Source organism: Stylophora pistillata, chromosome 11 (genome assembly GCF_964205215.1).
Source record: "Stylophora pistillata chromosome 11, jaStyPist1.2, whole genome shotgun sequence".
Classification (NCBI taxonomy): domain Eukaryota; kingdom Metazoa; phylum Cnidaria; class Anthozoa; order Scleractinia; family Pocilloporidae; genus Stylophora; species Stylophora pistillata.
The window spans coordinates 15,832,968-15,858,458 of NC_142529.1; the positions used below are offsets into that span (position 1 = coordinate 15,832,968).

Here is a 25,491-nt window from a genome sequence, read left to right on the forward strand (position 1 = left end):
TTCGAAACCAACTTTCGCTGAAAAACCAAAGTGATTTGAGAGCAAGAGAGAAGAAAGAATTAATATTATTTACCGCCAAAAGGTCGTGACCAAAGTCTTTGCTCAAAAATTCTACTCAGCCGGCAAAATGAGATACATTAATTAATTTTGTGAAAAATTGCAACGAAGCTTGAGATGTTCTTCAAAATGACTCAAGCGAAACGGATACCGCCCTCTGTGAGCGGGCCGGATTGGGAGAATACTGCCCGCTCTCGGAACCAATCAGATTGCAGGATTTGTAGAATACCGCCCGTTCACGAACTGAGAAAAATATAAAGAAGGATACAATGCGAGATTTAGCGTATAGGTGAGTGATCTTGTTTAATTTGAAAATAATGAGTCAATGAAACTGAGGCAAAATGACATCACATCGAAAAAATTAAAAAAAATAGAACATTCAAAAGACCAATTTTCTTCCACGTACTTTATTTCTCTCGACATTACAGATTTGCGACTTTTACAGAGTGGTTTAACTACGGTAACATACACTAAATAGCAAAATAGCAGAATCAGTGACAAATAGGACCAGAACTATTCCTGCCTGGGACTGTGACATATGAAACAGTCTTAGCGAATTCCAATCGCAGACGCGTGAAAGCCAAATTTACACCAGCGGTCGCTGGATGTATAACAGCCGCAGCCCCCAAAGTGTAGCTCTGTCAAGAAGAAGTAGTCATTTGGCATCATGCGATCGGGACTGGTGATTTTCTTAGCGGTTGCGCGCCAGTCCACAGCAACACCACGACTTTCGTAAACCAGATTTGGATGGTAGTTGCTCGGTGTCTGCAGATCATGGTTTGGCATGAAAGCGAACAAGCTGTTTGGATTTGCATCGCAATTTCTGAACTGGATAAGCTGCCCGTTGGATTTGAAGCCTTGAAGGTTCCTTTGCCTGGCAATCGATGCAGGGAGAATTCCGAAGAAGAGATAATCTCTCATGAAAGAATTCTGTGGTGTCGTGTAACCAGAGTGACTGTTGACCAGCAGTCCGAATTGAACGTTGTTGAAACTAGAATGAGGCTCGATCAAAGTGTAGGCCTCGCTGCGATCGTCTTTTTTCTGCAACTTGATCAGGACATTCTTTCTGTCAGTGAAGAGAGCGTTGACGATTTGCTGGGCATCACGTCTTCGAGTAATGCTACGAGGAAGAAAGTTGAAGTGGCGATTGTTTTCGCCAATGACTCCAGTGGACATCTCACAGTATACTAAAATGGGTTCAATGTTGGGCAAGGGCTGGATTTTGTAAACGCCGCTTGGTGTATTGGGTACTAGACTGTTGCAGCTCCTAGGAAGCTGAAAATAAATTTTTGGCACATGATCAGTCATGGTACAGTTATCCTTTTGAGTGAAGCTCTAGAACTTGTATGATTCATGTACTCTTTCATGAAATAAGAAGATATTTCAAGGACTACGCTGCAGAAGATAATAACACTGTAGGGTTCAGTGTGTCGCTCATGAAACAAAGTGACAAAAAGTGAGTGAGAGAGTAAGAGCCGGGAACACATGGGTAAATCGAGAGAGAACGTAAATCGTCTCCATATTTTATGCTGGTTATGGTGTGTTATGAGGGCCGCTAGTGTATCAGTTTTAACTGTAAAGTGTTTTTGCCCTCATTCAATAAACTCATCTTCTTCTTATTCATCTTTCGTGTTATCATTAGTGCATGTAACTTATGATACTTACTTTTTTTTCGTAACAGTTGCAACACCCATGAGCAGTTTTCCACATCAGCAAGGTCCATAGCACCGTAAGAGAGATCAAGAATTTCAACATCTATGAAAAGGAAAGAAACAGATTCTATCTGTCAGCAGATTAGTTTACCAAAAATATAACAGCGCTTTCATCACTAGGATTTCTTTTGACCTCCATCATTTGTGATGTCAGATGATTAGCGTGAGCCCTTTATCAAAGGGTGGGCATTCGTTTAAACAAACATTCATGAAAATTAGCCGAGCTTTCATTCCGAGTTGAAATGAAAAAAAAGTCCAAAACAAAAACAGAAGTCAATGGAAAAAGGAAAATCAAAAGGAAAGCTATTAAAGATCAACTGGATAGAGCGGGAAGGCTTGCAAAACAATGAATAAACGAATAAAGTAGATATCAATTCCAATGCACTCTTGCGTGACGCAATACGGCTGTCAATGGTTGGGAAGTGACATTCTTTTCGTAAAGCGGAAAAATTTTTTAGACGATTCACAATTGTTTAGACCGAAAGCGAGGCTTGTAAATTAATAATCGCTCGAAAACAGACGTTAATTCCAATGTAGTTCTTGGCATATAGCTATCAAGTGGTGGGTGACAATGTTTTCGTAAAGCGGAAGAAAGTGGCGAAAATTTTGGTAGCGATGTAAGAATAATTAATCAGACCTAACAATAACTTTCTTTAATGACTAACCATTTTAAAACATTTCTCAATCACAATGCAGTTTTGAATCGCTTGACGAAGTGCAGCTAGCTATTGAAAGGCGGTAGCGGAAAAAGTTTGCCTTTGTTTCGAATTAAAAGCAAAAGGATTCCGGAATATTGGAATGATACAATTGGCTGTTGAGAATAAAAATTCAGCCGAATCAGAGTGATGGTTCATAAAGTTTGGATTACCGAGGGATGACTCAAAGCTTTGGAGTTCTTCATTATCATTAAATAATCCACCAAGATTTTAGTTAACGCCGGCTGGCAATTTTTAGGTGCGATTTTATTTGTAGCCAAGAGATATTGATAGCTTTGAGCTAGCATCAGTGGTGGCTATTTCGTAGCAGTGAAAATGTTTGATCATAAGATCTAACAAAAGACTCTGAAGATGGAATCCGCTGAGGATATCCAACAGTCTGTAGCCTCTAAGTTTACGGTTCAGAAACTGGATTGCAATTTAGATTGACAACAACTGATTGCTCTTGTCGTCGGTCTTGGAATAAGGTAACCAAGAAATGCAGGACTTACCTTTTCTCTTGCTTTACTTTCAGGCTTTCAGGAGCTCTTCTCCGAACCTAGCAAATAACAACAGTGGACACAACAGAAGATATACCAAACTAAAATTGCTTTCAGGCGGGAATCCCCTGGTGGAATATCGCTTTCTATTGATAATTGACCACTGGTAAGGTCGAACAATATCATATGGCTTAAGTCATAAGACAAAAAGGAAAAAAAATGCGACAAAAGTGGCAATGACGTCAAAGAGCCTTTCAACAAATTAAAGAAACTGCCACAAGAAAAGATCCCTTTACGTATGGCTATTGTATCACAATAGCTGTTTGTGGTGTAAACATGTATCTAGCTAAGACCTATTTTTTGTTTATGCTACATTTTTTTCATCCTTAGAACACTAGTAGGGAATTGTTATGTAATTCTTAATTCATTAATATAAAGTTATGTTTAGATTCGTTAGAAAAAAGTTTGCGAGTTATTTATCTTAGCTTGTAAAGTGTCCATATTTTAAACTGTGAATTTCAGAGCTGCATTAGCCTCAAGTTGTAAGCCCCTGTCCATTATGAACAATCGCTTGTCGAAAGAGGCACAACCCCCGCTGAAAATGAACAACTGAGCATTCCTTCAATTATGAGAAATCGAATTTGTCGGCGCAAGCAAAGTGGATCGAAAGAGACGAACGGAAAACGCTGCTGATATGGTATGCGAGTTCAAACTTTGCTTGCTGGTACAAATTACATTTGGATATTATATGAAAACGCTTAAGTCAAGCCTCGAATATAAATTGTCTTATATTTAGTCAAAAGTTGTTCAAATTAAATTGTTGTGCTCAGCAATTAGTTGCGTCTATCTGTATCAATCGTAAGTTGTCATTTGCGGTCATAAGTTTTAAATTGTAGTTGATTCGGTTCCTTTAACGAACATCTAGTAAATTTACATTTTAAGTCTATGATACGCTCATTATAGAACACGGTTATATATCAACTGCATGCTTGTGCGATTTTAGCAACATTAGTGTCGTTTACTACCAATTTGTAGTTCAACATCGGATGTTGGCTGAGAAACGGTATTTAAATCCAAAATTATTTTAAGCTTTTGACGTAAATCAATCACCGGAACGCATTCGTTTTGACGCACTCGTCGGCTGACCTAAATTCTCCCCTAAGTCACAGTCCTAATAATTTCTCTTTCACATTGTAAAGTCAGTTTCCTAATGCTCGGCTGGCATTATTATGGCGACTCCTCGAGAAGTTCTCACTTCTGAGTGATTGAAACAAACGATTGTTGTCTTAGAAGTGGAACATACAGCATTAACCAAATTTTCAGCAGTCAGCTCATCATTAATGAACAGATTTAATGACGCATGTATTGAGAGTCAATCCTTCTGCTAAGCACTCTTAAAACTTGATAAGCACAAACTAAACCGAAGAAAGATTGATAAACTAAAAACAAATAAAGTGAACTAAATTAGGAAATAGAGAACAAATGATAGTAAAATTAGACCACACTTTCGCTTTTGTAAAGGTTTTTTTCATTTTGTGGCTAAAAGGTCAACCAAGCATTCGCATGCAAATCTAACCTCAAATAGAACTGTGAGAAGTTATCATACGCACGAATGTGTTTTCCCCTATGATTATCATAATCTCAGGCTGTTTTGTGGGCCCATAACCTTTTTGCCTTATCGACGGTATTCGTCTTTCAGGGGGCAGATCACTCGTTATTTTCATGTATGGACTCAAATGTAATACAATATAAATAGCATAAACGCGGAAAAAATTAGTAGCAGGAAACAAGCCCTCCGCTTTCTAAAAAAAGAACTCTGAGCTGTAAATGTAAACGCTCTAACTATTTTTAGATGAAAAAAAGGAAAAGATCTTGGTCACTTCTAGTAAATGCATACAGTAATACTAAAATAGGTCATGCCACACGAGTTACAAAAAACGGCTTTCAACAGCAACGAGACCTTTTAGTCTTTTAGACGGTTATAGGCAGAGAAAACATCGATAGAAATCAATCTCATCGAACATGTGGTGTTGGATGATTAATCCTGTAGCGCTTACTGAACTTTGCGTCAAACGTGTGCACCTTTAGGATTTCAATATCACTCCGTTCAGACTATAGTTTTGTAGAGTATCGACCCCCTTACCTAGACTAGGTACGCTGGAATAATAATTGCTTTGCTTTCAATTATATAAGTGCTGATAGCTATCGTCAGACACTAGATTATTGGCAAACCAGAATAAAGTAAATGTTTTCACATCTGATTAAAGATTGACCTTTGGTGATATTGCTGCATCTTCAATAATCATGGTCATCATTCTCCACAAGAGCTTTTACTTTGACAAGGAAATTTCTGAACCAAATTTCAATGGGAGAACTATTAATAAAATGCTTATTCTAGTTGTCATTCAACCCCAAAGCGAGTAGAGATTGTATCCTATTTGGGGGAATTGATGGTCCTTGAAAGACTCTAATTAAGTCAAACGTAAACATCAAAAATATAATAATTATTCACTGTTGGCTAGCTATTTGATTCATATCTGGCGAGCCCAGCTTAGGAGGTGGACACATAGATCTTGTATGATCTGAATCAATTTTTAATTGGCTTGCGTGGGATAGGTTAGCTGCACAACATCTGGACTTCTGCCTCTATATAGTTCAGGTTTATCTTTTGTTATGGCCCTTAGTTTATATAACACGCGTGATGTTTACAAGTTTGCAATATCCACGAACTATTTATAGTCTAATTTAATGCAGTAAAAATGAAAATTAATGACATTTAAAGAAGTACGACATCTAAGGAAGTATAAATATTTCACTATTGCATGTTTTAAGAGTTTCAAGTCTCCTAACCAGATGACTTTAACGCGATGAAAAAAAAATAAAAAACAATATATATATATATATAGAATACGTTAAAAGGCCTCGAGCCAACAGTGATGCCGCGCCAGAAGGATCCAAAAGGATTTATATATATATATATATATGTTGTGGGAGGAAAAAGACAAGTAAACTACAAGTTCATCCCTACAAGCCTGTTTCGCGGTCGCCCACTCATCAGAGGATTTAAAATTTTTCAGTTTCCCTATGGAAGATCACTTTGCCAAATAACTGAAAATTGACGTTAAAAGCCAAAGCGGGAACAGGAACAATGAAAAAAATAAAAAGGGACCAGATGAAAAAGTTCTCTCTAGTCGTAATTGGTACAAATCAAAACCACTAGAGGAACAGATTGAGTTTGCAATAAACTTCTGCGCTAGGTTGTAAAAACTTCCCTCACTACAATTAATGGTTATTAACTTTTTATCAAATCTACATTGCTAGTGAGCCTAATTGGTTTTAAGACTAAAGAGAAACTGAATTTTTATAATTTCCCTATGGTCTAAATGGAAGATCATTTCATTAAAATAACTGAACATTGTTGTTAAAAGCAAAAGCGGGACAAAGATAAAAAAAAGAAGGAACCAGATAATAAAGTTCTCTCTCTCGGCGCAACTGGTACAAATCAAAACTTCTAGAGGAATAGATTGATTTTGCAATGAACTTTTGTGCCGAGTTACGTGCGGTATGACAACAAGCCCTCGATATACACATGCCCATATTGTTTCGTATCGGCAGGTCAAAGCTCGTTTTAACCATTGATTAATCATTCTTTAACTCAGTCAAAACAATGACTACGACAGTCAACCTAAGGGAATCGGAATGAGTCCCGATAAATCATATACACTTTGGCCAATGTGCCAATTGAAAATAACAGATAAATGAAATAATCGGGGTGAGGCTAAATAAAAGTGAAGGCCTCGGTGCGATCGTCTTTTTTCTGCAACTTGATCAGGACATTCTTTCTGTCATTAAAGAGTGCGTCGACAGTTTGCTGGGCATTAGGTCTTCGAGCAATGCTACGAGGAAGAAAGTTGAAGCCGCGATTGTGTTCGCCAATGAATCCAGTCGACATCTTGCAGTACACTAAAATGGGTTCAATGTTGGGCAAGGGCTGGATTTGGAAACGCCGTACGGTGACTTAGGCAAGAGACTGTTGCAGCTCCTGGGAAACTAAAAATATAACTTCGCATATGATCAGTCATGGTATAGTTATTTTTTTGATTATAGCTCCAGAATTGGTAGGATTCATCTTCTCTTTGATGAAATAAGATGATATTCAAAGGAATTCAAACAGGCAGAAAGATATTGATTCCCCAAAATGATCAATCACGGTATAGTTATTCTTTTGATTATACTTCTAGAATTGGTATGATTCATCTTCTCTTTGATGAAATAAGAAGATATTCCAAGGACGTCATAAAGACAGGAAGATTTTGATTCCACAAATAAAGAATCACTCCAAACGATACTATAACACCGATTCAAAGTTCCGCTCATGAATCAAAGGAACGAAAACTTCATTTGGAGAGTAGAAGCCGGGAACACGTTGTATATTTTCACATTTTCTATCTATGAGTAAAAAGAGAAATAACGTAAAACTTCTCAATATTCTATGGAGCTAAATCAACCTCCCACGTCTCTCTTAAAAAGAATATGGAGGGACAACAACAACTTTTTGTGGCTGAAAATGGGGAAGTGGGTGAATAAATTGATTGGCTAATCAATCAATGTTTCAGTTAACGATTGTTAAGATGAACTTGGGTTGATATTCGTTAACCATGCTGTGTGAAAAGTTTTAGAAATGTTTTTATTTTTGATCTAAAGATGTTGACAGCTTTGAGCTCGCATTAGCGGTGGTTGTTTTGTTGAAGTGAATTTATTTTGATCATAAGATCTAACAAAAGTCTCTAAAGTGGAATTCGCTTAGGCTGTCAGTAGCCTTCAAGTGTACGGTTCAGAGACTGAATTGCAAATTAGATTGGAAACAACTGATTGTTCTTGTCGTCTGTCTTTGAATGGGTAACCTAGAAATGTAGGACTCACCTAACTTTTCTCTTGCTTTACTTTCAGGCTATCAGGAGGTCTCCTCTGAACCTAGCAAATAACAACAGTGGGCACGACTATAGATACACTAAATAAATTAAAATGCTAAATACGGAAAACCACTTATATGAAATCATCTATTTTCTATCGACAATGGACAACGGATGTCATAAAAAAGGAAGAGAAAAGAAAAAAAAACTCGAAAATGTGATTACTTGTACGATTTTAGCCATATTAGTGTCGTTTGCAACCAATTCATAGCTCAACATCGGAAGTTAGCTGAGGAACGGTACTCAAATGCAAAATGATTTTAAGCTTTGACGTAAATCAGTCGAAAGAACGCATTCATTTTGAAGCACTTGTCGGTTGACCTTAACTTTCCCTAGAATCTTCTTTAAGTCAGGGTCCTAAAAATATCTCTTTTACATAGCAAAGTCAATGTCATATTACTCGGCAAGAATTATTACGGCTCCTCCGCGGGTAGTTTTCGCTTCTGAATCATTGACGCAAGCGATTGTTATCCTAGATGTGGAAAATACAGCCTTTTCCAGGTTTTCATCATTCTTTTAACCTATTACAGATTTGTGATGATATTAGCGGAGTGGGTTAACTACCGGAACTGCTGTTTCAAAAAGAGGCTGTGATAATCAATACCGGATACAGTAGAATTTTGCCAATGCAAGCATCTGAAGAATTCTTTTAAAAGTTTAAATAAGTTATCTACTATCAGGTTAGCTCACTCGACTTGCAAGCATCCCCAACTGTTTTTTTTTTCTCTTTTAATAAGCGACCTTTTATTTTGTATCAAGTTTTACGTGCGGAATAACAACAAGCCCTCAATATACATATGCCTATATTGCAGTGCTCTACAGCCTGGCCTAGTTCCTGGTTACAGCATCTTTGGGACGTATACAATTCCCACAAAACAAACCACTGAAACACACTTAATCCTAGTGGTGATACTAGCGGGATAGTTTACCCACCGGAACATCTTTTTTTTTTTAAAAAAAAGGTTGTGATAATCAGTGATATGGTAGAACTGTAAGCATCTTGAAGTGTTTTCTTCTCCTTTTTTTTATAGGTAGCGTTTCACTTTGGAACAAGTTTTACGTGCGGAATGACGAAAAACCCTCAATATACAAACATGTATGCCTATATCATTTTTTATCAGCTTTTCAAAGCTCATTTTCAGTAAAAACAGAGACTATGACGGTCGATCCAAAGGACTCGAAATGAGAACCGATATATCATAAGCATATACTTTGCAATTCCAATTCTAGAACTTCGCTGCTGGGGTCTGTCAAAATCATGTACATTAAAGTTTTTTACGTTTTTCTCGAGGTTGAAGTTGATGAGGCTTCTACTTGGTTCCCCTAAATAAGGGAAAATTGAACGAAACAAAGGTATTGATCGGTTCTGTCTAGACGATGTTGTTGACGATGGAAGAAGATTGAATATATAGTTGCCGGAAGTACTTTTATTTGAAGGTGGTATTCTTAGTTAATTGTCGGCTCTGTCAAGAGAAAATAATGATCATCACTTTCTCTTGTTTCCATTTGTTAACCGTAATCGTACTAACACGGAAGGATAGAGGACAGAACTGTTATGGGAGATCCAGTTTTGCGTGCCAAACCGGCGGACAGTTTAAACAAAACAATTCCGTTTGGGCAGTCTTTCTTCATCAAAGTCGAACATATTCCTATTGAAATTATCAGCCCATATTCCTATTGAACTAGGCTACTTTTTCAGACTTTAAATGATCCACGAGATTGTTCCGAAAAGGCATTTTTTTGTATGGTATAATTATTGTTGTCATAGAAGTTTAGCTTTGCCGGTGTCAATAATTTTTTTTAGTGGATGAGTCTTTTAATGAAACTCCGGCTTCGTTGTAATTTAACTTGAGAGAGATACGGTCAAGGTGGCTAAATCAGCATCTCTTGCTAATGCGTTGCAAAACCAGTTGTGACCGAACTTTTACGGAAAACTACCGCAAACTTGGTTCAGAACGCCTAGAAAAAACCGAAAAAAAGCCGAGTCGGTAAACCATTCTTGAGGGTTTCCATGGAGTTAGCCGTCAACCGTCAAATGGCCAAAATATTAACTGTCAACCGTCAAAAACGCAATATTTTTACCGTCAATCGTCGAATAAGCAAGCCAATGTCGCCCGCCAAATGTCTCAGATATCCTTGATTAAGAGCTAAACGATTGCCTTAGTTTGGGTCAAGTTATGTTACTATTAAAAAAAGTTTTCACATATCACAAAAATACTTTTGTCCAAGACCTTTAACTTCTAGTCGCGAGTAAAACTGGTTAGCGAAATAACTGAATTCCGGTGTGGAAACACTTCAAGGGTCGTAAGACGTCAGTCATTTATTAATAAAAGGTGTTATAAATAAACAGTTCTTTAAAAAATTATGAAAAGTCAGGGCCAAATTTGCGCGCTTAGTTCGTTTTATAAACGACACTCTAAAAAATTAACCGTCAACCGTCACTTTCAAAGGACCTAAAATTTAACCGTCAATCATCAGAAGGGCTTATTTTTAACCGATAATCGTCAACACGACCCCCCCCCCCCCACTCCTATATAGCGGAAAACACCAAAAGTCTGTCGCTTTCTTTTCAACTCTTCTTCATTCCCAGCAACACTGCTACATGATACTCTTTAAATAATGCTTGCAAGACTACTTAAAATGTATGAAGGCTGATAGTTTCTAACGAAACTGTTTGGGGCTGCCTCGGTGGGGGTAACGAAATAATTTGAATATATCAACAAAGTTGAAATGGTAAATTGGCCACCGTTACGGTTATAAAAGCTGACGTTTCGAGCGTTAGCCCTTCGTCGGAGCGAAAGCCGAGTTGTGACGAAAATAGGGAACTATTGTAACGAGAATTTTTTTTGTTAAATCTGTGCTTATTCTTGATAAGCGTCTGAGTTAAACTACATTCACTCAGCAGTTGACAAATTAACTTTGAACTAAAAATACCAGGTTACAGATCCAACCGACAGTAATTCAGTTTCTCAATCGATTCAGTTCGCATTTATTTTGGCTTTTAATATGCTCTTCAATTTCTATCCACCAAACCGATCAGAAATAAAACCAGCTAACAAGCCAACAAGCCAACAAGCCAACAAGCCAACTGGGAGCAGGCAGTAAAGTTGATTCGTAATAAAACCGTGATGATAAATCAGATACAATGAATATATGATGTCCATATATTTTGAACTGCGGTATTAAATACGTATGATGCACGATCCTTCGCAGTACATAGCGCTATTTATGCAACTACGGGTTCGAATCCCGTACAGGCCTGATTTTTTTCAGGTCTGATTTTCGCTATTGCATAAGTAGCGCTATGTACTGCGAAGGATCGTGCATCATACGTATTTAATACCGCAGTTCAAAATATATGGACTTCATTTATTCATTGTATCTGATTTATCATCACGGGTTTATTACGAATCAACTTAACGGCCTGCTCCCAGTTGGCTTTTCAGCTAAATTGGTAGACCGCTGCACTATCGCAGTAGTATCTCTGCAGTATCGCAGAGGTCAGTGGTCCGAATCCCGTACAGGCCTGATTTATTTATTTTTTTTCAGGTCTGATTTTCGCTATTGCATAAATAGCGCTATGTACTGCGAAGGATCGTGCATCATACGTATTTAATACCGCAGTTCAAAATATATGGACTTCATATATTCATTGTATCTATATACCCTAAGCTTCTTGAAATTTTCCTCGTTTTCAAGGTTAACAATATTTTGAGAACGATGGAAGATCTTTTGACTATTTACGTCTTCAAGAACCTTAACTGAACAGTAGCTTTGTAAAATTGACAACAACAAAAATATCAACGTCTATCACGCCGGGAAGCTGACTTAAATCAGTGTCCACTTACGCAGACCTAAGAACTTAACTTGTTTTGTAACATCACTAAAACGTCCCACTGCTTATACGCTTCTCTTCAGACCCCATGTCAGTGTCGGGAATTTAACCAGTGCAGTTTTTGAAAAGTGTAACTTTAAGCCCCATTGCTTACTTCGATACCCTGTGTACACGTCTCTCGTATTTTATGCGATTGACAATAGTATCCAAGGGCACTTTGGTAAGCAGCTCCTTTCCCCAAGCTTCCTTTTCAAGGGTTTCCTTGATTTTCTGCTTTACAAATGGGGATGATTTCTTTATCATGCAGGCGAACTGAGTTCGTACGCATTCAAGGTCGTACTCTGAAAATACACCCCTTACGCTACTTCCTAAAGTTGGTGGTATTATGTCACTTGAATTGTTGCTCTCATGAGTCAGCGATCACTCTACACGTTGTTCAAGAGTTTCTTCTTCAGAAGAAGGATTTACAGGTTGTACTGTTCAGACCGAGGGAGGCGTTCTGAAACGCCACTGCGCCCTTATCTTGTCCAAAATTCTCTTTGGGCCTTTCTTCATCAGCTGTGGATGGTCGGAAAAATTGGATTTTACATCTTCCATCGAAATGGCTTCGCTTTCGATTTCATCTTTGAAGACACTCTTCACTAAATCTTCCATTTCTTTGTTCAATGAGGTTCTTGACGTTTCAGATGCACATTGTTCGGAAACTGATAGGCTGGAGATGTTTGGAGAAACCTTTTGCTTGTCAAGGTTTTGTTGACCTTGCCCACACATTACACTGCGTAGTTGCTTTGAAGCCTTAACTGAGGACTTGGACTTCTCTTGTAAAAGATAAAATCTGCGCGCTCTATCGATGTTGTGGGCCATTAAATCGGAAAGATTTCCTCGTGCTTCATTGCTTTGGCTGGTTGTGTGAACTTTTGACACAGCCGACTTCCTAAACAGAGTAGAGCTAGGACTTTTCTTCATTTCCGCCTTCTTCCATACAGATTTTATCGCTTTATTTATCTGACTGGATGCCATGGCTTCTCCATTCCAAGTTAAAAAGACATTCTCGCAAGTACTACCAGTCATGCCGTGAACTTTGGAGCGTACTTCTCTGACAAAAATGTTCATCCAGCTGTGCAATTTTTAACTGAGAACAATTCTCGCTGGTCCATGAGTTGAAAGGGTCTTATGATCCTTCACGAAAACATCATTCTCGTCATCCTGCCTGGATGCTCTGTTTAGTTCCCCCAATTTCATATTGGCAAGAGCGCCAGCCCGATTAGCATTGTCGATTGATATCTCAACCAAAAAAACGTCTTGGATGAGAGTGTACTGACTTTGGCTGATTTCCACTGAATGTGCACCTGCTAACTGACCCAGTAAGCATATGGTCTCTCTGGCAGCTTGACTTCTCTCAAACTTTTCAATTTCTTCTGGGGAGATTAAAGCATGGAGATCCTCTTCCATCTTCTCCTAATGTCGTTTCGAGCAGCTCTTGCGCAAAGACGTAGACCATCGTATGACCTTCTCTCAGTTTTAAAGATAATTCTCTCTGGAGAGATGTCTATGTCAAGGGTCTCACTTAGACAGAAGGAATAGAAATGGTGGAGACTCATCAGATAAGACTTTGTAGTTTTGGGATGGCATTCTCTCTTAGCAAATCCTTCCAAGAATTTTTCACTGACGACTTTTTCATTGAACAGAGAAGCCAATTCGTGCTTTCTGTCGATTACGTTTAAGAGCTTAGATATTTGTGCTCGATGCTGCTTACTTGTATTCTCGTCCAGGTTTCCTCCATCTGCAGATTTCAGCTAGGTTTCAAATTGAAGGACAAATGTGGGTACGGCTGTGTCTGAAGACTGAACTGATCATACAACGTTCACTCCATCCACCCACGTATAAAGCGCTTTACTTTTTCACTGCGTGTAGCCCAAAAAGGTACTTTTTTATGAATAAAATACTGACTTGGTAAAAAAAATTGACTACAGTATAAAAATAGAGGAACCTTTACGGAAAGGCATATGGGAAGGTTAGGAGAAAGAAACTACATCTGTTTGATTGGAAGTAATAATCAAGCCTCATCAATTTTATAGCAAGAAATATTATCTCTTCGTGAAACATTTGGTTAAGTTATTTCCATCTTAAGAAACAGTGATAGAGAATATCGTAATTCTATTTATTTTTGTGCTCAGGGACCGCGGAGGGGGAAGGGCTCGTAGGGCTCCCTTTTTTTTCTTGGATAGATTATTTAGGCCCCAGATAACGTGGATAATGTATGAATTTTACAACTTGAACTCAGCCAGGTGTTGTAGCCCATGCGGTACCGCTACTATTGCTGCTCCAGCTGGGGCTTGCCTGTCTGTATGCCAAGTATGCAAGTGTGTACTTAAATTTCCCACCGCTAGCATTATTTGTATTTGTTTAACGATTAATAATATAAAGAAAAAAAATCATACTAATAATGTGAAAAAGAAAATTCGCACAATTTCAAATCGAATCAAGAAGATCACTTTGAGCGTGATCGATTTTCCTTCAAAGGTACCTCAATCAGCATTATTGTTGAGGTAACACCACTACCGTACCATCACCACTTTTAACAAGCTTTTATTTATATTCATACTTAAACATAAAGTTCAGAAGAATAGTAGGAATATAATTTGCTTGAAGCTCATTAAGTGTGAACAGGAAATTCAAAAGAATCATAAGAAAAAACTCCCATTCCTGGCAAAAATTGCTGCTTGCATAGGTTACTTACCACCCGTCACTGATACGGTAAAAGAGTTGCGAGTGACAGGCCTCTTTGCCATGGCAGTGGTTTTTTTTGTAACCTTGCTAACAATGCTTCCAATGCTGGCAACATTATAATCTGCGACAATAACACAAGCAAACATTCGGTCGGTCGCAAACAAACACACGAACAAACATACGATGATTTGTTGACACGAACAACGGAGTACCGCTATAAGAAGCTAGTCACTGAGCACATCGTTCTTGGAGTTATACTTATGGCACGAGTGTAACACATCCACGTTTTTATTTCTCACATTATATTTTGAGCTGCCAGTCTAATTTAACACGTCATAGAGTCACAAATAAGAACGTTTGAATGCGTATGCTCTTAAAGCCCGTAACGGCAAATGCATCAATGCCATAATAAGCAGGTTTTTTAGCTCTAACTCCCTGTCCTTCGGAAGGACAAATGTCAATTCTGGCTCACTGGTTACTATTACATCAGTGAACAATCTGATTGGTGTAATATTTGTTATCTCTCGGAAAATAAAAAGGGACCAGATGAAAAAGTTCTCTCTAGTCGTAATTGGTACAAATCAAAACCACTAGAGGAACAGATTGAGTTTGCAATAAACTTCTGCGCTAGGTTGTAAAAACTTCCCTCACTACAATTAATGGTTATTAACTTTTTATCAAATCTACATTGCTAGTGAGCCTAATTGGTTTTAAGACTAAAGAAAATTAAATTGTTATAATTTCCCTATGGTCTAAATGGAAGATCATTTCATTAAAATAACTGAACATTGTTGTTAAAAGCAAAAGCGGGACAAAGATCAAAAAAAGAAGGAACCAGATAATAAAGTTCTCTCTCTCGGCGCAACAGGTACAAATCAAAACTTCTAGAGGAATAGATTGATTTTGCAATGAACTTTTGCGCCGAGTTACGTGCGGTATGACAACAAGCCCTCGATATACACATGCCCATATTGTTTCGTATCGGCAGGTCAAAGCTCGTTTTAACCATTGATTAATCATTCTTTAACTCAGTCAAAACAATGACTACGACGGTCAACCTAAGAGACTCGGAATGAGTCCCGATAAATCATATACACTTTGGCCAATGTGCCAATTGAAAATAACAGATAAATGAAATAATCGGGGTGAGGCTCAATCAAAGTGTAGGCCTCGGCGCGATCGTCTTTTTTCTGCAACTTGATCAGGACATTCTTTCTGTCATTAAAGAGTGCGTCGACAGTTTGCTGGGCATTAGGTCTTCGAGCAATGCTACGAGGAAGAAAGTTGAAGCCGCGATTGTGTACGCCAATGAATCCAGTCAACATCTTGCAGTACACTAAAATGGGTTCAATGTTGGGCAAGGGCTTGATTTGGAAACGCCGCACGGTGACTTAGGCAAGAGACTGTTGCAGCTCCTGGGAAACTAAATGTATAACTTCGCATATGATCAGTCATGGTATAGTTATTTTTTTGATTATAGCTCCAGAATTGGTAGGATTCATCTTCTCTTTGATGAAATAAGATGATATTCAGAGGAATTCAAACAGGCAGAAAGATATTGATTCCCCAAAATAATCAATCACGGCATAGTGATTCTTTTGATTATACTTCTAGAATTGGTATGATTCATCTTCTCTTTGATGAAATAAGAAGATATTCCAAGGACGTCATAAAGACAGGAAGATTTTGATTCCACAAATAAAGAATCACTCCAAACGATACTATAACACCGATTCAAAGTTCCGCTCAAGAATCAAAGGAACGAAAACTTCATTTGGAGAGTAGAAGCCGGGAACACGTTGTATATTTTCACATTTTCTATCTATGAGTAAAAAGAGAAATAACGTAAAACTTCTCAATATTCTATGGAACTAAATCAACCTCCCACGTTTCTCTTAAAAAGAATATGGAGGGACAACAACAACTTTTTGTGGCTGAAAATGGGGAAGTGGGTGAATAAATTGATTGGCTAATCAATCAGTGTTTCAGTTAACGATTGTTAAGATGAACTTGGGTTGATATTCGTTAACCATGCTGTGTGAAAAGTTTTAGAAATGTTTTTATTTTTGATCTAAAGATGTTGACAGCTTTGAGCTCGCATTAGCGGTGGTTGTTTTGTTGAAGTGAATTTATTTTGATCATAAGATCTAACAAAAGTCTCTAAAGTGGAATTCGCTTAGGCTGTCAGTAGCCTTCAAGTGTACGGTTCAGAGACTGAATTGCAAATTAGATTGGAAACAACTGATTGTTCTTGTCGTCTGTCTTTGAATGGGTAACCTAGAAATGTAGGACTCACCTAACTTTTCTCTTGCTTTACTTTCAGGCTATCAGGAGGTCTCCTCTGAACCTAGCAAATAACAACAGTGGGCACGACTATAGATATACCAAATAAATTAAAATGCTAAATACGGAAAACCACTTACATGAAATCATCTGTTTTCTATCGACAATGGACAACGGATGTCATAAAAAAGGAAGAGAAAAGAAAAAAAAAAACTCGAAAATGTGATTACTTGTACGATTTTAGCCATATTAGTGTCATTTGCAACCAATTCATAGCTCAATATTGGAAGTTAGCCGAGGAACGGTACTCAAATCCAAAATGATTTTAAGCTTTGACGTAAATCAGTCGAAAGAACGCATTCATTTTGAAGCACTTGTCGGTTGACCTTAACTTTCCCTAGAATCTTCTTTAAGTCAGAGTCCTAAAAATATCTCTTTTACATAGCAAAGTCAATGTCATATCACTCGGCAAGAATTATTACGGCTCCTCCGCGGGTAGTTTTCGCTTCTGAATCATTGACGCAAGCGATTGTTATCCTAGATGTGGAAAATACAGCCTTTTCCAAGTTTTCATCATTCTTTTAACCTATTACAGATTTGTGATTATTTAAAGTTAGTGATGATATTAGCGGAGTGGGTTAACTACCGGAACTGCTGTTTCAAAAAGAGGCTGTGATAATCAATACCGGATACAGTAGAATTTTGCCAATGCAAGCTTCTGAAGAATTCCTTTAAATGTTTAAATAAGTTATCTACTATCAGGTTAGCTCACTCGACTTGCAAGCATCCCCAACTGTTTTTTTTTTCTCTTTTAATAAGCGACCTTTTATTTTGTATCAAGTTTTACGTGCGGAATAACAACAAGCCCTCAATATACATATGCCTATATCGCAGTGCTCTACAGCCTGGCCTAGTTCCTGGTTACAGCATCTTTTGGACGTATACAATTCCCACAAAACAAACCACTGAAACACACTTAATCCTAGTGGTGATACTAGCGGGATAGTTTACCCACCGGAACATCTTTTTTTTTTTTTAAAAAAAAAAGGTTGTGATAATCAGTGATATGGTAGAATTCGTAAGCATCTTGAAATGTTTTCTTCTCCTTTTTTTTATAGGTAGCGTTTCACTTTGGAACAAGTTTTACGTGCGGAATGACGAAAAACCCTCAATATACAAACATGTATGCCTATATCATTTTTTATCAGCTGTTCAAAGCTCATTTTCAGTAAAAATTGAGACTATGACGGTCGATCCAAGGGACTCGAAATGAGAACCGATAAATCATATGCATATACTTTGCAATTCGAGGTTGAAGTTGATGAGGCTTCTTCTTGGTTCCACCAAATAAGGGAAAATTGAACGAAACAAAGGTATTGATCGGTTCTGTCCAGACGATGTTGTTGACGATGGAAGAAGATTTGAATATATAGTCGCCGGAAGTACTTTTATTTGAAGGTGGTATTCTTGGTTAATTGTCGGCTCTGTCAAGAGAAAATAATGATCATCACTTTCTCTTGTTTCCATTTGTTAACCGTAATCGCACTAACACGCAAGGATAGAGGACAAAACTGTTATGGGAGATTCGGTTTTGCGTCGCCAAACCCGCGGACAGTCTCTGCTTTATGTTTTGGAAAACTCGAAATACTCTGTGAAACTTAGCAGGCGTTGGTTTCCTTTTGAATATTATTAAGGAATAAAAAATTACGCTAGGATTGGAAAGCAAATCGGCAATCATTTCTTATATTCACGCCCACAAATTGGTATAAGTTTTAGGATCTGAACTAATATAGAGGTGGCGGAGAAGAGAATGCGCAGTGTTCTTGCGTTAATGATGATTTTAAAAATGTTGCACTTTAAAAAATAATTATAATGGTGATTATTTGTATCATTATGAGCAAATTCTGAGGTAATCAAACATTGAGAGAAAAAGATGAAGAGATATAAGAACTAAAACATAAACTTAAATCTTTAGAAGCAGCCATAGAGAGGCTCGTTCGAGAGACTAATTTCCGAAAAGCTTCCCTAGAACACCTGAAGAATCGTTCCAGAATTTTGGACGAGATCTGCAAGCACCGTGGGGCATTTGAAAATATTTTGAGTTGTTTGAATATAATAGAAGACCCTGACGATGGCCTGGGTAAATTTCCTGTTGCTCAATAGTGTATTTAAGGTCCTTTGACTTCCAAAACATAGTAATCCTTTAGTTGTAGAAATGCTAATTTCAATTGAAAAATGTCTTATAAACCTCCATTAGAATCATTGTTGAAGTGGGAATTGAGAATTGAAAGTCCCTCATTAGCATATACAGCGCTCACAACATCAACCGCTGACTGTCGTCAATTTCTCGGCATGCAGCTGGATGGGCCTTAGCTCAACTACAGACTTTACCTCTTTATATGACTGTGTTTTATGTAAATCCCACACGAACCTCATGTAATAACCAGCTCTTTCTAGTGGCTAGATTGTAATCAGTGTTCATCAATGCATTTTCCTTCTCACGTTTTAAGAAATTAGCTTGTGGTTTTTTTGTAAAATAATTTGCTGGTTCTTAAATTTCTTTTTGTAGAATTAAATTATGTTCAATCATTCATCTCGTGAGAAATAGTTTGTTATGGAGTCATTGGAATGGCACAATGTTTTGCAAGCACAGCTGAAGACTGAGAACCACATTTGACACAAGAATTAACTTTTTTACTTTTGGCTCGGCATGGTGTATTGATAGACCTTGCTTTCCACTATAAACCCCCACTAAAACCTTTGATATAACAACAAATAACTCAGGAGAGTATCATTACTTTTGAAAATGATAGCTAACAGCTCTCAAAACTGTCTGATTCGCGCTAATGTTGCGAAGCGTTACTAAAGTATGAAGGTTACTGATGTATGGAAAACCGATATATTTTTGGACTGGTTGGCAACGGTAACAGTCAAACTGCAAAGCAAATGGATTGATTGTGTTGTAAATATGAAATAACATTTGAAGGGTTGAAGTCACAACGTGATGTTACTTAAATTCGTTGGACAATCCATTCATCTCTACGCATTCTTCTAACAAATATCTCCGGTTGACTATTATACAAGTATTAAATTTGTCGCGTCTATTTAAATAAAAATGGCTGATTCGTCCCCGGATTCCTTGCGACAGCATTCTGGCGCCAAAACTACGCAATTGGGTATTTCCATGAAGAATATGTTAAAAATTCTTATTACACTAAGCGCAAATTACTGTCACCCATAGGAAAAAAAAAAACTCAAGGCTTTGTTTAAAAAATGGTAATTTATAGACAGAATTCAGAATAAGGACTGAAGTTTTTCGGGAAATTAGAGATCAACTCTATTTTTTTCAACTCACTAATCTGCTTTTTTTTTTCGCAAAAATGCTTAAGTCTTCTCCACTCTCTCAGGTGTGATTCCCAGGCATGCTGTCTAGTGTAATTGATTTTGACCAGAATCTTTAGTTTTTCTCACTTGGCGAACAGATCTAGAGTCCAATGCAACCTTTGATTTTATTATCCAATTACATTCCGTAGAGTACAAATAACGCCCAAGACGAGTACAAATATCAAGCGGTGTTTGTACTGCAGAGAACCGGTTAGACAAGTTTTCTCGCATCGTGCAAGCGACGAACTGGATTTAAGTTACGGAAAAGGAAATGGCGCACAATTGAAATCATTTTTCTGACGACGAAGCGACTCGGTAAATATCCACCGCTAACCACCGACACTGAGGTGAATAGTTGTTTTAGTATATACTAAAACAGTGAGATAATATACACCACCAAAAATTGATTTTAATTCATACATTCCAACATTTTCCCGCGCGGAAAGGACTGAAACAACAAGCCGCGCAAGATTAATTTGCATTTGTAAACAAAACCTTTCTCATTGGTTTTCATCGATGAATTATGGGTAAAAAATTTAAACCATTGCCTTTAAACACGGCGAAACCAAATTTAGTCGTTTCCTTTGTGTTTTCAGGGACTGCTTCGTTGTTAATTTGAGTGATTTCTTACATTGCCACGGATGCAAACCGCGAAGCCATTTTTTTGCTAAGTTGCTCGCGGAGGTAAATAGCATTGGATATTCGGAATTTGACTAGCCAATCACAGCGCGCCTTCAACGCTATCCACTGTTTTAGTATATACTAATTGATGATAGTCGATGATAGTTGAGGCGCGTAGATTACGGACACCTCGGGATCATTGTGCATCAGTGTCGTTTATATCACAAGGCGCAAGAATATCACAAGAAAGCCATTGCAATTTTTATAGAAATCGGGAACAGAGAAGGAGTAGCAGGTAACTACAACAATTTAGGATTGTGTTTCCAATCCCTCGGTAACTATGATATGGCCGAAGAATACATCAAGAAGGCTCTCCTATTAAGCAGGGATATTGGACACAAACTGAAGGAGTTTCAATGCTTTTGTAGTCTATCGGTGTTAAAGGTGTCCAAATCTCATCTTGAAGAAGCCTCTTTGTATCTTTTTCAAAGCATCGTGGTATTCGACACTTTGCGAGGCTCTCTTAAAGACAATGATCAGTTTCAAACATCCCTGTTAGAGGAACACGGCACCTTCTCCTACAAATTGTTCAGTAAGTTGCTTTCTTCCTCTGGAAAGGCAGAGGACGCCCTTTACGTCCAAGAGCTGAGACGGGCAAGAGGCCTAGCCGACATGATGGCCGCTCGATACTCTGTTCAAGAGCAGATTTCAGGCAATCCACAATCTTGGCGTGGCATCCAAGAGATTATCAAAAGAGAAGCAGACTGTGCATGCCTGTACATTTCGGTTGGTAAAAATGATGTACGGTTTTGGATTCTCAAAGCAATGGGCGCTATTCATTTTACGGAAAAGACAGTGAACCTTGAAGCAAACGTTATAACCGGATTTGTTCCTGATTTAGATGAGTTTTTTAAGAGAGCTTCCGCAGCCTCGCCATTTTACCCGAACAGAATTAGAGGATCGATCTCTGGATGACACCGAACTGAGGCCTCTGTACTGCGACAACCAGGAAGTCTTGTAGGACCATGATGCCAACGATTTCAAACCAAATCTTTACTTCTGTTACAAGATAATCATCGCTCCTGTGGCCAGTTTACTGAAGCATCCCGAGATCATTATTGTTCCTGACTCCTGTACGTACCAAGTGCCATTTGCAGCCTTGGCTGACGAAGGAGGTAAGTATTTATCAGAGACATGCAAAATACGGATGGTTTCCTCTCTGACGACTCTCAAGTATGTTCAAAACAGTCCTCCAGACTATCACATTCAGACAGGGGCTCTGATAGTGGGTGACCCTGAGGTTGGAGCTGTAATTTACAAGGAAAAGCGTAGAATCATAACACCATTGCTGTGTGCAAGGAAGGAAGCAGAAATGATTGGAAGACTTCTTGGCGTAACGCCTTTGATTGGAAAGTCCGCGACGAAGCATGCTGCACTCCAAGCGATAAATTCAGTGAGCTTGATACACATTGCTGCACATGGTGATGCCAAAAGAGGAGAGATTGCTCTTTCTCCTGAGCACCTTACCTTACTCCCACCTTTTCCTCGAGAAGAAGATTACCTTTTGACGATGGCGGATATTTCAAAAGCTCGGCTGCGAGCTAAACTAGTGGTGCTTAGTTGTTGCCACAGTGCTCGTGGACAGATTAGAACCGAGGGAGTGATTGGAATCGCCCGAGCGTTTGTGGGATCCGGTGCTCGCTCGGTGTTAGCGGCTAGATGGGCCCTGGATGACACAGCCACAGAGCAGTTCATGACTTGTTTCTACAAACATTTGCTCCGCGGTGAAAGTGCCAGTGAATCCCTCCACATGTCCAGGGATTGGATGCGTCATAACGGCTTTGACAAAATTTCTCAATGGGCACCCTTTATGCTCATGGGCGACAACGTGACATTTGATTTTGCAAATTGGCCAGTGCCCAACGCACTTCAAGAGGCTGAAGCGGAATGAACTGATCTAGCAAAGCTCGTAACCATTTAATTGCAAGCCATCTGCGAAGGACAACTCGGATGGATGCACATAGAGAAGCATTTTTGTAAACAGTTTATTGGACTTCTAAGTTTAATAATCTGAGACAAGACAGCGTATAGTATACTCTTTATAAGAGTTTAGAAGTTAAAACTCAACAGCCATTTTTTTTAAGTCACTAGTTCAGCAAACAAGCCAAGCAAATTGTGACTAATGCAAGTACGTCGTCAAGCAAAGGAAATTTCAATAATGTTTTTTTTTCCAAAGCGCTTTTATCATACGTGAGTATTACGATAAAGAATGAAAGTACCTGTGAACTAATGAACTCGGATAGGGATTAAGAGAGGCTGGGAATGGACTCATTTGTGTTAATTCATAGCTTAGGGGGCCACTTCCAGTAAAATTTTTACAATAATTTTTTAGATACTCCTTTTTTTAAAGCACTTGAACAATTTTATGAAAGGTGCATGAAAGTTATATCTTGACATGTTATTCAATGATAAATTGTGGAAGGAAAAACTTTGACGACTTTCCCTTACAATCGAATCGAGGAGGAAGAACTTTTTAAGTCTTGCCCTTAAAATCAGGCCTTAAATGCTACTTGTATGTGTCCTGGTTCCGGTGTTATGTTCATATCAATCACTGACAAGGCATTACTTCTCTTGAACCGCATCGAATAGTTTCCACAGTGGGAACTTCAAGCTGAAAATGATATGCTGTCCACCGTATCTTAAGGATCCACGAATAACAAACTTTTCCTGGTCCGCGGATTTAGAAAAAATTAACAGGAATCGAAGGAATGACGAAAGGAAAAAGTGCCGTGTTCCATTCACAACTATATCTCGTATTAATGACTTCGTAATTATCCGAGTAAAAAAATGAGTCTAATTTTGAGCATAGTTCGGAAAAAAAACGGGCTATCGTGGCATAATATGCTACTTCTGGAAGCACAGACTGTAAGGGCCTATTTCCTAGGCGACGGAGCGGGCTGGTGGGGGGGGGAGGGGGAAGGTTAGGGCCTCTTCAAATTTAGGGGGCTTAGTGCCGACAATGTCGTCAGAGCAGGATGAAATTAGTTTTGCAAAATATTCAGTCTCGTTGTCTTTTCAAATCGCTTCATTAGGACTGTGCTTGGCGAAAGTGTGTCTGGAATAATTCATTTTAATATTTCCGGCCTGTGTTCCGAAAGTGGACGTGAAGAAAAGATTTTTAACTGATAGGGTGAGGATGTGCACTTGAATTAGTATTAGGGGAAGTGTTAAGCCCACATTTCGAAGCACTCCACCGCCTCTGTCACTCTGGATTCTACCTTATCACTGGACATGCAATGGATGCACGCAATTTATTTCAACAGTTCTTTTTCTTCGTCTCGAAGTATGGAGTGCAGAGCGTAAATTGACCTAAATGAATTATTTTGCTGTTTATAATAAGGGGTAGTTACGAAGAAAGCAGCCGCTCCTGAGATCGCCTTATGTGGTGAAGAAAACTTGTATATCGAGTTACATTGTGCAAGAGGAAGACCTTAGATAACAATGACCTGAACCAGGTTGAGCCCGAAGTTCTCGCAGTGTCACGCGGTTTTTCCCCGAAAATGTCCCTCGGGCACATCAAAAAGGCGGTACATGTGCTAGGCGCTTTGATTTGTCTATATATTGCAGGAAAAATGATTTTTTTAAAATAAAATATTCAGCTTAAGTTGTGTGAATTCTTCTTCCCTCTCGTGTTTTGGTTACGATCATTGTTATTAAAGAGATAACTGGTTTCATTTCTTCGATAGCAAGGACCGAAACCAGATCATGTCTTGATGATCGTGGAGGGGAGAGGCGGGTTTCTACGGTGGTAGACTGACCGGCACGGGCTCCCAATGTAGCTTTTTTTGTCGCGTCTCATTATCACCGTAAAATTAAGCGTGTCTTGAAGGGATTTTTCCTTTTTGTAAGTGATGATCGGAGGTTTCATAACTGTTTTCAATGAGCACTGATTGTTTTTAGACTCCAATGTTCTATCAATATTTGTGTTAAGTCTTTAACTGCCGGGTGGCACAGTGTTAGAAAAGGCAATAAAATAGACGTTCATGACCTGTTGGCCTTTGTGAAGGTGTCTGGAAAGACCTTAGATAGACTCTTAGATGACAGAGCTGAATAACGTATGCGCATGCGTCAGGTTTTGCCGCGGAAAACGGAGTTTTAAGTGGTTTGCATGGTTGATTTCCTATTCTGTTGTTTTGAGGCGTCGTTTTCCTTGCCACTTTTCTTTTACAGAACAACCTCCAAAAACTTGGTACAACCCCTAGAAATTTTCGAAAACTAATTCTCTCCTTAAAACCTCTGGAAATAGGAAAATGCCTTGGACGAAAACAAAGTTCTTCGGTTTTAAATGTCAGCCCATGTTATTTTCCTACTAGTTACGCAAAATTTTAGAACACTTGAGCCCGCGTCGATTACCGCATATCCTCTGACACAGCATTTCATTATTCAGTCCTGTCCCCTGGTTCAGGCCGTTGTTGTTTCTCCTTAGACATCAACGATCTGAGCCAGGTTGAGCCTGCAGTTCTCGTAGTGTCAGGCGGTTTCTCACCCAAAAATGTCTCTGAAGCACCGCGGCTGCGGTGAGGGTTGAAGTTTCTTTGATAATCAGCGTAGTAAGTTTATAAATGTTCTGGATAACATTTTCAAAAAACTTTTACAAACGAAAAAATGTACGCTAGAAGAGTTTGTTTTAATTTAAAACTT

The 25,491-nt window shown here is 38.5% G+C and overlaps 2 protein-coding genes, 3 long non-coding RNA genes and 1 pseudogene across 5 annotated transcripts; 3 read left to right on the forward strand and 3 right to left on the reverse strand.

Moving 5' to 3' along the window:
- Positions 1-448: 448 nt before the first annotated feature.
- On the reverse strand, positions 449-8,358 carry LOC111347509 (uncharacterized). Its single transcript, XM_088739202.1, has 4 exons — positions 7,888-8,358; positions 2,977-3,023; positions 1,723-1,812; positions 449-1,332 (listed from the first exon to the last, which is right to left on the reverse strand). The coding sequence occupies exons 3-4, from the start codon at positions 1,810-1,812 to the stop codon at positions 607-609; spliced, it is 816 nt and encodes a 271-aa protein (XP_088595328.1). The 5' UTR covers positions 2,977-3,023; positions 7,888-8,358; the 3' UTR covers positions 449-606.
- LOC111333850 (uncharacterized) lies at positions 6,645-9,426 on the forward strand. Its single transcript, XR_002695174.2, has 2 exons — positions 6,645-7,047; positions 7,206-9,426. It is a non-coding gene; the product is annotated as an uncharacterized LOC111333850 (long non-coding RNA).
- Positions 9,427-11,227: 1,801 nt separating this feature from the next.
- Positions 11,228-14,074, reverse strand: LOC111333849 (uncharacterized; annotated as a pseudogene).
- Positions 14,075-14,345: 271 nt separating this feature from the next.
- On the reverse strand, positions 14,346-17,381 carry LOC148720285 (uncharacterized). The gene is made up of 2 exons (XR_015993370.1): positions 16,926-17,381; positions 14,346-16,849 (listed from the first exon to the last, which is right to left on the reverse strand). It is a non-coding gene; the product is annotated as an uncharacterized LOC148720285 (long non-coding RNA).
- On the forward strand, positions 15,383-19,376 carry LOC148720286 (uncharacterized). The gene is made up of 2 exons (XR_015993371.1): positions 15,383-15,958; positions 16,117-19,376. It is a non-coding gene; the product is annotated as an uncharacterized LOC148720286 (long non-coding RNA).
- A 2,771-nt stretch (positions 19,377-22,147) lies between these two features.
- LOC148720287 (tetratricopeptide repeat protein 28-like) lies at positions 22,148-22,741 on the forward strand. Its single transcript, XM_088737600.1, has one exon. It carries the CDS (start codon positions 22,163-22,165, stop codon positions 22,739-22,741), a length of 579 nt encoding a protein of 192 aa, XP_088593726.1. The 5' UTR covers positions 22,148-22,162.
- The last annotated feature ends 2,750 nt before the right edge of the window (positions 22,742-25,491 follow it).

What these genes read in the sequence shown, in the direction of transcription:
- LOC148720287 (XM_088737600.1), top strand. Translation starts at nt 22,163, where the DNA reads ATGATTGGAAGACTTCTTGGCGTAACGCCTTTGATTGGAAAGTCCGCG.
- LOC111347509 (XM_088739202.1), bottom strand. Translation starts at nt 1,812, where the DNA reads ATGTTGAAATTCTTGATCTCTCTTACGGTGCTATGGACCTTGCTGATG. An exon ending in GCAACTGTTACGAAAAAAAA is followed by an intron (nt 1,333 to 1,722) that starts GTAAGTATCATA and finishes ATTTATTTTCAG; the next exon opens with CTTCCTAGGAGCTGCAACAG.